The sequence below is a fragment of the Chionomys nivalis genome, chromosome 13, assembly GCF_950005125.1.
Source record: "Chionomys nivalis chromosome 13, mChiNiv1.1, whole genome shotgun sequence".
NCBI lineage: Eukaryota > Metazoa > Chordata > Mammalia > Rodentia > Cricetidae > Chionomys > Chionomys nivalis.
In genome coordinates this window covers 6,177,030-6,188,363 of record NC_080098.1, presented here as the reverse complement: position 1 = coordinate 6,188,363, position 11,334 = coordinate 6,177,030, and the positions used below count along the sequence as shown (strand labels likewise).

Here is an 11,334-nt window from a genome sequence, read left to right as displayed (position 1 = left end):
TCTAAAACAACACCTTGTCGGAGCTGATCAATTTCTTCAGAGTAAAAGGCAGAATGCCTAACACAGCATTTAAGGAAGTATTTTTCTAACTAGATTGCAATAGTGATTTGAATAAACTTTTTCTTTCAATTGTCTCTTTTGTGATATTTTGAAAAAAGGCCTGTTAGTAAATAAAATTCCACTAATAGTATTTATTTTTAGCTTTTAATATATTTTCTGCTAAAAAATCAAGTTGTCAAGACAGGAAAATATTACTGGTTTTGTTATTACAAAAACAATTGATAACTTTTAATTCACAAAGGATGAAAAAACAAGACACTGACCTCATTGTACATACACCATTACAATACAATATTAGTGGTAGAACAATACAACATCAAAGACTTTGCATACACACATGTACTTTGAAACAAGAAACACAGGACAATTTTAACCCTTTGACATGTCCATGACCTCCAAGAGAAAGAATACCACAGATCACAGACTTGAGTCTAATTGGTTTCCTGGTACACAGTCAAGACACAAGAACCCTAAAGCACACTGTATTATTAACGGCATCTGCAGGTCTACACATGCGGATTTGGAATTTCTCCCCATCTAAAGTGATGTGGGAGGAGATGTATGCTGTGAATATGTTTTATTGTCACTGGTTAATAAAGAATTTGCTTTCGGCCAATGGCTTAACAGAGTAAAGCCAGGCTAAAAGAGATACAGAGAGCAGGCGGAATCAGAGAGAAGCCATGTAACCCGCCAGAGGAGAAAGACACGAGCTGCTAGCTGGAACCTTGCCACTGATAGGCCATGAGCCTCGTTGTAAAACATAAAATAATAGGAATGGGTTAATTTAAGATGCAAGAGCTTGCTAGGAATATGCTAGTCATTGGCCAAACAGTTGTTTAATTGATACAGTTTTGTGTAATTATTTCAAGTCTGAGCAGCCAGGAATGAACGAGCAGCCTCCCCCAACACCAAAGCAATCTGCATCCACTGGCAAGAAGCTTAGTATGTTATGTATTTAAGAAGATTACAGCACAGAGAGTATCTTAGTTACAAGATTTAGGAAAAAGGTTCTGTACAGATCATACACACACATACACACACACACACACACACACACACAAATTGTTATCAAGGAAGGCAATCTGGAAATTACAAATGCAATCCTAGGAAAAAGAATCATGGTCACAAATAATTTCCTTTCAAACCCTGATGAAAAAAAGAAGTGTGTGGTGTTAAGGAGCTGTTGGTACAGAAAGAACAGAAAACACAGGAGTGAGAAAAGTCAATCTGCCACAGGAAATATGGATTTGGTTGATTTTCTAAAATGAGGTATAAAAGTATGTCAGTAAATGAAAACAAACAAAACAAAACATCAACAACAAACTAAGAACCAAAATGCATATCTCCAATGGAAAAAAAACCCTCTAAGCTTATTATAGTTCCTTTATTAGATTAGACATTTCATATACAGCAGTTAATCTAGAAAAATACATTTAGAAATCTTCAACAGACCATGCCTCCCTGTAACAAAACCTTCCAAACCCTGTTTTATTATATAAATCAATCTACATTAGTAATGTAAAAAGAAAATACTCAATTTTGCAGTGTCATTTTCTATCCAACATCCATCTGATTTACACAGGTTTCCACTATTCAGGTGGAGGATAGAATTCTATTATGATTTTCCTAATGTCTTCTGTACATATTAAATAACCTAAAAAGCTCCTCTTGTAGTGTGTTCACTATTTAGCAAGTCTATTCAGTATTTCCCAGTACCATTCTCATTGAAGTAATCTGCCAGTAAATGTAATTAAAACCTAAAAGTGCATGGTTTAATTTTCCCAAATAATGGCTTATTTCTGGAGGAAGCCATGGAAACGGTTACCAATGCCATGATTAACACCGGGTTAGATGTACTCTAAGCCTACACAACACAGGTATATACATAACCTAAATTATATTAAGTCCTTAGCACATATTTACATCAAACAATTTCTACTTCCAGAGGGTCATACCAAGAACTCAATATGGCACTAAACATGATCAGGATTGTTAGCTATAATTCAGTACAGCGCGTACCAAATACCCTGATTTGACTTAGACTAATAGAACTCCAGTATATCACAGTGTTTTAAGTACTGTCAGTGTGCTGTCCTAACCAACAACCAAGGTATCCAGCAAGGATGCTGTGAGACAGTAAAATGAGACAGCAACCTTCACCAGGGATCCTATCAGGGTCATGAGCTTCAGCACTAAAGACTGCCACTCATGCAGATTCCCTGAAAAAAGTAGTACACAGGCCTCAAATGGATCAACTTCATTTGTTTTAAACGCCCAAGAACGTTGTACCAAGTAAAGAGCTCACAGAGCATGAGAAGAAATCTACATTATCCAGTTTGGTGACAGCAAGGGCAGTGACACATGGGACCCACACAGTTTTCCTTACCAAGTTATCCAGTGTTAGACTGGTTAGAATTCTGAGTTTTGATCTTTTACTGTTATTCAAATATGAAATGCAAGCATCCCAGGATAAAATGAATCCAAAATTACACACAGTCATAGCTTGCTGTCTGCTTGCAACAAAGCAGCAAATGAGGGCCCCGCTAGTATCTTCACTTTCTTCTTCCTCTCTGACCCTCAAAAAAGTGCAAAATTAGAGTCATTGTCACGGCTTGGTCCAAAAATGAAACACACCATTTTTAAGATTTGAAATTTCTGAATCCAGCTTCTTTTCCACAGGCTATTTTTCATGAGAGTCAGCGTCCAAAGACAGTGCTTAATTCCAGAAGAATCAATTCTACAATCTGGTTTTGGTACACAGTATGAACCGCTATATTACCAGTCTCTCTTTCTGGCTTCAGCAGAGTGGGACCAAAAACGATTGCTATGCTCTGATAGGTCATTCGGTTTTTTTCTCCATTTTCTATAACCCTAGAGAGAGAAAACAAACGTTTAAGAAACAGAGGAAAACGTCAAATTGTATTACAAACCTAACAGTTTGCATTTAGAAAGAGATCGCTGACTTTGCTGGGGTGATACAGGCAGGATTTAAGCATGTCACTTCGGTCGGGCTGCTACATGGAGCCGGTTTCTTAATTAACAGCTAAAAGATGAGCACTATATATACTGTGGTATTTTGGCTTCGCCTTCAGGTTAGGATACAGACCTAAATAAGCTACCACACAGGTAACAGTGGTCCGCCACCTACACGGGAAGGATATTTCATCAGGGAATAAAGTCACAACTTTCAATTTAATATTATTTTAAAAGATTGTCTGATAGGTACTTTGTGTGTGTGTGTGTGTGCACCACAGTGCACATCTGGAAGTTAAAAGGACAACTCGTGATAATCAGTTATCTCTTTCAGGTGGGTCCTGGGGACTGAACACAGGTCCTCAGAGTCATGGGCACATGCCTTTATATGCTGAGCCATCTTGCCAGCCCTACCTTACTACTTCAGTGTTTCAAAGATGTAACAAATTCATTTATTAAAGCAGCTATGTAGTAGTAATCGAGAGCCATGAGTTATGTTTTAAAGTAATGTAACATGTCTCACTTAAGCTAGGCTCTCATCTTCCTGCTAAGTCCAGTCTTGTCAGAACACCCACACTGAAGCCTTCTACTAAAGAATAAATGCTACAAGTTGAGCTGCTTTTAAAACCTTACAAGGACGGCAAGTGACACATCTATGGACGAACTGGGGCCTGGGTGACCCTGTCCCATGTGCTCTCCACTGTCCTAAACCACACTTCCTACCCAAACAGCTTCTTACCTTTTGAGGTGTCTAAACAGAATCTGCATTGTATCTTGATTTGGCTTTGGCAACTGTCTGATTAGGTCCTTAACGGCAGTGACACGCTGCCTCGGATCTTGTTCTAAAAAAGTAATAAGCAGACACTTTGCAGCAAATTCTTATGGAAGGAAAGGCAATGGAGTTTGGAAGCTGGTGTTTGGTAACACACAGTGACATCTGGTGGTCACACCTAAAATCTGGAGTTTTTTCAACCCATTGAAAAAACTTGTTTAAAAAAGACCATCCAATAGCTTAATTTGTAAAAATGATTTTCAGTACCGGGGGTGGGGAGGAACTGAGTAGAACAACAGCATACTTACTAATTGCGTTAACAAAATCATTAAAATGGCTAAATGTAAAAAGAGGTTCTGGTAATTCTCGAAAAAACATTTTGAGTGCTCCAGTGACTACATGAATGTCTTCCCATTTACTGTCATTCAAATCCAATTTCTCATCTGAAAAACAGTAGGAATAAGACATTTTTAAGATTGCTTTGAACGAGTTCTTCAAGCTATGGGCAGTGCTGCTGGAAATAAACAGGAGGGTGTGCCCTCTTACCATGATTGACAGCAAATCTCAGCTTCTGAATCACTGCAAGGTTGCCACTTACTCTGTAGATACCATCAACGTCTAAACCTACAAGGAAATAATACTTTATGTTTGGAAGAAACTCATTGTTGCTTCTAAAGATGCATAAGCATCTCCATTTGGGGATTTTACCATGCTGACCAGACTGCCTCAAAATCTTGGGCTGCAGTGATCCTTTGCTTCATCTACCCAAGCAGCTGCAGGTACAGACACATTGTACCCAGCTTCAGAATTCTTATTCTTAGCATTAGCTGAAAATCAACTGGACAAATACTCTCTTTTTCTACATGGTTATTTCGATTCTTGGCATGGGAATGAGGCGGCAATTTTATTCTGAATATTGTTTAATAAACAAAAGAAATTCTACTGTTTATCAGGTACACTGTAGCTTTGCTCATAAACTCACAAAACTCAAAATATGAACAACTGATATTTAATATTAATGTTATTATTAACATTATTATTTAATATTAATAATTAACATTTAATATTAAGATATTAATGGATAGTTTTTAAAGCAAAGATAAAATCAACCCATTCATTTTTTTTCACACAACTTTAAAATGTAAATGCATATACTGAAGAAACTGGCGCTCTCTTAACAGTGTCTGTCACACCAATCGCTTACGGTAGCTTATCAAAAGCTAGTAACTAGTGGTTCTATAGAGAACATACCACATGGTAATATTTTTTCAGGTATGGTCAGAATCATTTGAAATTCACATAATTAAACCTAAAAATATTAAATATCCATTAAATAACAAAGCTGTACACACCAAACAAAGCACATTTCTAATGTTCTATTAATTATTTAGCCTCAAATAAAGCAAATAAACAGTGTCAAGTCTTGACGGTCATGCTGACAGAGTCAATGGGCAAAAGATCCGAAACTGGCAGAAGTTACAAATGAAGTAACACAAGTTGCTACCTGTGTCGGATGCTTCTGATACACACAGATGCTGGGACGATAGTCAATGCACGGTCAGTCGTAAGACATAAGAAACGAGTTTGTTGTACTCTCAGGAAATGACCTACATGATGTAGCTGAGCTCTCCTTTCTATAGTACCACAAGCACTCTCTCGAACACCATCCTTAGAGCGCTCACACCAGCACATCAGTCCTGGCCAGCTTCAGTCACCCCGTTTTCATATAAGCACTGGCAACTCCAGATGACTTGGACTGCTACCATAGTGACATATCAAACACTGAATGAGGCCTGAAGGCCTTAAGTTGAAACAGGTAAAATTAGGTAATATTTTAGCACACAAAATGCTTCATTTTTTTATATACATTTCAGGATCATAAGGAACTTCTGATTGCCTCACTCAGAAATCATACAATCTTATAAGAGTTTTATTACACTTATTTACTTAGAGCATGTGAGACGGGCACTATAGTACTTGTGTGAAGGTCAAAGGACACTGTGTAGAAAATGGTTCTTTTTTTCTTTCTCGGGTCCTCAGGCCTGGTGGCTAGCACTTTACCAGCTGAGCCATTTTACTGGTCCAGCCCTAGGGATTTTGGTCTGAAACAAAGAGCTGTTTTGCTTAATGTGAAAAACAAAACTTGGCAGCATTCTCTTACCATGTTCTTCAACATGCTCAATGCACAGCTTCACAAATTTTGGCACCGTTCCATTCTCTCTCTGACACAGACTAGCAAGATTAGATCCAAAAACCTGATCTGAAAGAGATTTATTTTTTAAATGAATCACTTTGCTAAACATCAGTTCAGAAAACAGCTAAGTACTTCAGCGTGCACACACGTGCCTCCTTCAACCTCACATTAATCTTCCCAAATAAACTCAAAGACTACACAACTCACTCTTGTCAAAAAAGGTTTTGTATTTTTATTCCTACTGCAGAGACCACTGTCCCTAAATATGGTTCCCTTTCTTCACCCCTGGCCTCAGGCAAAAATCACCTCCTTAGAGAAACTGACTATCCTTTCCTAAGATAAACAATCCCAATCATTTTCTACTGGATTTCTGGGAAAGGCTCACAGTATTCATCAGGTTTGCCTGCCACCCAGTACATCCCGAGGGCTGGAACCTTGTTCTCAACAGCAACAGGTGCTCACGGCTCCTATCTCATGCACAGCACTTAGAAAATACCCAAATAATTTAAAAACTATCAAAACGAGCTATGTATTCTTCTTGTGCTGACACAGGATTCCACAAAATGTTTTAAAAGCTGTTCCATTAATCTTTTAAACAAACAGTTTAGACACTGCATGTATGTGCTAAGTATTCAGGATAATAAAATGTCTAAAGTGATATAACGCAACAAGGCAACAACTCAATATTTCTCAATGAAAAAGTTAATTTAATGAACAAATTAACAGTTGCTTCTGAGACCTCCTCTGACATTTTTTTGAAGGCTCTAAACAAACCAACCTGCATGTTTTATCTATCAGTACTTATCTCTAACCCCTAAGATTGCATGGTGGTGTGACTAGGTATGGTCCCCATAGACTCATGTGTTTAAATGCTCGTCCCAAAAAGAACAGCTCTATTAGGAGGTGTGGCCTTGTTGGAGAAAGTGTGTCACTGTCAAGGCAGGCTTTGAGGTCTCATATACTCAAGTCACATCCAGTGTGGCAGTCTCTCCTTCTGCTGCCTGTAGATCAAGATGTAGAACTCTCAGCTCCTTCCCTAGCACCATGTCTGCCTGTGTGTCGCCACGTCCCACCATGTGCTTGATGGTGCATTATGGTGATCATAAATGAATTAAGAAACATACAACCGGGGAAATATAAATATCTTTTGTTAACTTTAAAATTACCTTAAATTAGAGCCAAAAGCAAACAATCAGGAACGGGAACTATTAGCTGTTGTTTGTTCTCATACTGTTAGTGGTTGTCTGTCTGTCACATTGCTAACTTCTGATCTTTACAGCGCAGAACCAAAGTTTGTCATGATATCTAAGAACACCAACGACCGACATGGATCTCATCTGTCCTTTTCTGATATGGGCTTCAAAACAATGTAGTTTGGGATTTATGCCTGGCTCCATGTTTTAGCTACACTTTACACATGCATTTTTAAAAGATCAGTGTTAGTTATCAAATGCCTTTCATCTGCATAGTTGGAGACGAATAACAATGAAAACGTTGGAAGTGCTCAGTCTTAGCTTCACACACTGCACTTGATTCAGCTAACATTCATTATGTAAATACCACTTCTTGTACACACACCTTTGATATAACCTTTCTCACGAACAGCTTGCAATGTGGGGCGTCGGGTAAGAAACTTCTTTAAGTTTTTCTTAGTTTTCTTCTGCTCTGAAGAATCCATGCTGGATCCTTTCATGGCTTTAGGCAAACAGATATTAGGTACTTCAGGAAACTTTTCTAGTAAAAGTTTTTCCACAGATGACCCAAAACATATCAACCCATGGTTAAATAAGTAATAAATAAAATAAATATCACAGCAGAAACGGTTATTCTAACTTTAAGCAAAATTATTATTTTTAATCACTAGAAGCGGACTACATCTCTACTTTCTTTGGGATAAGTCAATATCTTAAAAAATGATTTTACTTTTCCATCAGTGTCAGAAGGCAAATACCATTTCCTGTACCACACACACAAAATTCACAACGTAACCCAAAATTCCTACCCTAGTGAACTGCTATGAGTCTGAAAAGTCCACATATTTGTGTCTGATGCTTTTATGATAATCTGTACTCTGACAGAAGAACAGAGCACATAGAGCCTGTTTTATATTACCTTCAATATTTATGAGATATAGTAACATGAAATTCTAAATAACATGTTATAATTATGTTTGGAGAACATTAAGAGCAAAGAATACACCAATCGAGACTAAAAACTTTAAGGATGGCTGGGTGACATATGCCTGTACTCCCACTACGGAGACTCAGAGGCAGGAGGATTAAGAGCTCAAGGTCAGTCTTGGCTTCACAGGGAGCTTAAGGACAGCCTGAACCACAAAGAACCCCTTAAAAACTGTAAATCTGTGTTAACATTGCTGAGTGATGGTGTTGGTGTGTGTTTGTGTAAAATCTTCATTATATTGTTGGAAAACAAAAGTACAATTAACTTTCTAATCAATTAGGAGGCCAGAAAATCCTTAGTTAAGCGTGTGGATTTAGATAAACTGGAAAAGGTGTGGAGTCACAGTTAATGGCCAACATCAATAATATACTTCTGCGTTCAAAACTATCCATCTTCAAATTTCTGGCTTAGCTCTGCTCCTGTGTGTCTGTGTGCTCTGGAGATCTGAGCACATGACAGTGGGCTCCTGGTGCCTCTGAGGTAGTGGTGGAACAATTATTCCTTGACTTTGGACCTCCAAATGCCTAAGATTCTATGCAAACAAATATATTTTCAACTTCACAAAGCCCAGCTTCCTAAGACCTCAGAGAAGGGTACTGTATTTTCTCTTGAAGTATCCCACCTTACTATTACAGTTTCATATGGATATGCACTGTGGTTAAAATAATGAGCTGACAAGATAGTACTTAGCCCTGTCACTCTTCTAGTCTCTGGAGAGACTGCATATTTACGGGCATGTATTCAAAACCTGGGAGAGACCACTACCAAATAAGGGAACAGCTTACAGCGAAGTTTTTTAAGCTCCTTTTGGTCCTTTTCTTTATCCTGCTTTTCTACCCCCGGTGAATCTGGTGCCTCCTCTTCAGCCGTTTCATCAGCCTCTGCTGCCTGTTGGTGAGAGAGTTTCCAAACATGTTACTTCTAATATTGCTGCAGCTGAAAACAATCTTCAGAATGAGCCATAATGAGCTCTTACCAATGATTTTTAGGAAATAGTATATAGTATATATGGTTTAGGTATTTGATCAGTCTTTAAAGGTATGTTTCCTTTAATGACATTAACGTTCACTTCTAAAGGAGAACTATACATGTTAACTCTCAGAACGCTAGGAATAACTGCTTCATTTGACATAAGAGCAGTTAAGAAGTCAGCCGATAAAAGACAAAGCAGCTACTTTCTGTACAAAAGGGTCAGACTTACACTCCTGGACATGACATCCATGTTGCTGTGGCAACAGTTTAAGAGTACGTCACTACATTATGGAAACAACACTGTAAGACAGACTTAATGTTCACAGATGTTAGTCACTCAAAAGCACCCAGTACTCTTCTGCAGCCTCACCAAGGACTCAATTCCCAAGGAAGGACTTTGCTTGGTCCTTCTCACTGAGGTCTACTCCACTGGATGTGGTTATGACATAAGGAAGGGCTCCCTTTTCTTCTTGGATACTGCCTGGTAAAAAGTACACTCCTCCTGACTGTCCCACAACGCTATATCTGGCACTTTGCTCTGTTCCACCGATCTGTATGTCTACCCCCACTTAAATATGAAGCTTCATAGGTTTGAAGTTCTAATATGCAACACAGCAGGTCTTTACTACCTTCTTCAAGAAAATTTTATGATTTTTAGCCCTTTTTATGTCTAAAGGAATTTTAGAATAAAGTTCTCAAATACAACCAGAAAAACTACGTGGAATTTTAATGAGAATCAAAATTCTCCAATCTATGGGGGAGGGGGAGGGAACGGGAGGTGGTGGCAGGGAAGAGGCAGAAATCTTTAATAATTAAATTAATTAATTAATAAAAAAAAATTCTCCAATCTAGAAATTATGTAGTCTTTTAGACTTGGTGTCTCTTCTTTTTTTTTGTTTTTGTTTTTGTTTTTGTTTTTCGAGACAGGGTTTCTCTGTAGCTTTGGAGCCTGTCCTGGAACTCCCCTTTGTACACCAGGCTGGCCTCGAACTCACAGAGATCTGCCTGCCTCTGCCTCCCGAGTGCTGGGATTAAAGGCGTGCGCCACCACCACCCGGCTTCGGTGTCTCTTCTTAAGAGCAGCCATCTCCAGAGCTGGGCGAGCACTCTCAGCAGTCTCCCTGCCTTACTCCAAGTGCTGGGACTATAGAACAAGCTGCACTTGGCTCTTCTCTATTTTCTGGTACTGTGCAACAGTAGGTACTTACACATTTCACATTAAATAATATGCTCTTCCTTCTTTCCTTGCCTCATTCCCTGCTTCTGGAGACCTCAACTACAAAACAAATATACACCCAACACAGCCCTGCAGTGCCTTCCCTAGACTAGCCCTTCTTACTGTTTTTGTAGTGTGTTGCACTTCATCACTAATGCATGTTACATATCACTACATGTACAGCAGAGAAAGGTGTGTTATAGTACTGCTTGCTGCCTAGTACACAAGCACGCATGTACTTATTAAATACAAGAATACAGGCACTGTGATTACAGCTGAAAATCTACATGTCCACCCAAATAGATGGGAGACAGGACTCAAGTTGCTGGATTTTAATTTTAATAGATTTCTAAGAATGAACCACTGGCTACCAAAAACAATTAGACTGTAGGAGTGAGCTCAGAGGAAGAGTGCTTGCCCAGCATACAGAAGGCCTTATGCTAATCCACACTACCAAAAATAAGTACAGCAAACCCAAAAACAGACAAAAAAAAAGATCAATATGTCAAATTAGGAAAATTATTTAGAGCCGGGCGGTGGTGGCACACACCTTTAATCCCAGCACTCGGGAGGCAGAGGCAGGCGGATCTCTGTGAGTTCGAGGCCAGCCTGGTCTACAAGAGCTAGTTCTGGGATAGGCACCAAAGCTACAAAGAGACCCTGTCTTGAAAAACCAAAAAAAAAAAAAAAATTATTTAGAAGGTTATTCTTATTTAAGTATTAAAATAAAAGTCAGTCATGGTATCAGAGATAAACAGAAAGGGATACAAGTAAAAATATTATACATTATACAATATTACATTATATATAATTCATAATTATTTGCTAGAAAGGCTCACATCTCCCTTAGTAAGTGTTATCTTTCATTCTTCAAAGCTAGATGACCCTCAATGTCAAGTAAGAGGTTAAGAATGCAGGGAACACACAGTTCTTGGCAGCCCAAATGGTGTACTTTAGAAGAGAAGG

General features: G+C 38.5%; 1 protein-coding gene across 4 annotated transcripts in view; it reads right to left on the bottom strand.

Annotated features, from left to right (window-relative positions):
* Nucleotides 1-226: 226 nt before the first annotated feature.
* Nucleotides 227-11,334, bottom strand: part of Arhgap12 (Rho GTPase activating protein 12) — a 102,294-nt gene continuing 91,186 nt past the window's right edge. For all 4 annotated transcript variants that reach the window (XM_057787411.1, XM_057787410.1, XM_057787412.1 and 1 more), the window contains 7 exons: nt 8,966-9,068; nt 7,578-7,694; nt 5,967-6,065; nt 4,352-4,429; nt 4,114-4,248; nt 3,773-3,875; nt 227-2,931 (listed from right to left, as the gene is read on the bottom strand). In XM_057787411.1, the coding sequence (XP_057643394.1) occupies nt 2,757-2,931; nt 3,773-3,875; nt 4,114-4,248; nt 4,352-4,429; nt 5,967-6,065; nt 7,578-7,694; nt 8,966-9,068 (810 nt within the window). In that variant the 3' untranslated portion in view covers nt 227-2,756. The remainder of the gene's footprint in view (nt 2,932-3,772; nt 3,876-4,113; nt 4,249-4,351; nt 4,430-5,966; nt 6,066-7,577; nt 7,695-8,965; nt 9,069-11,334) is intronic.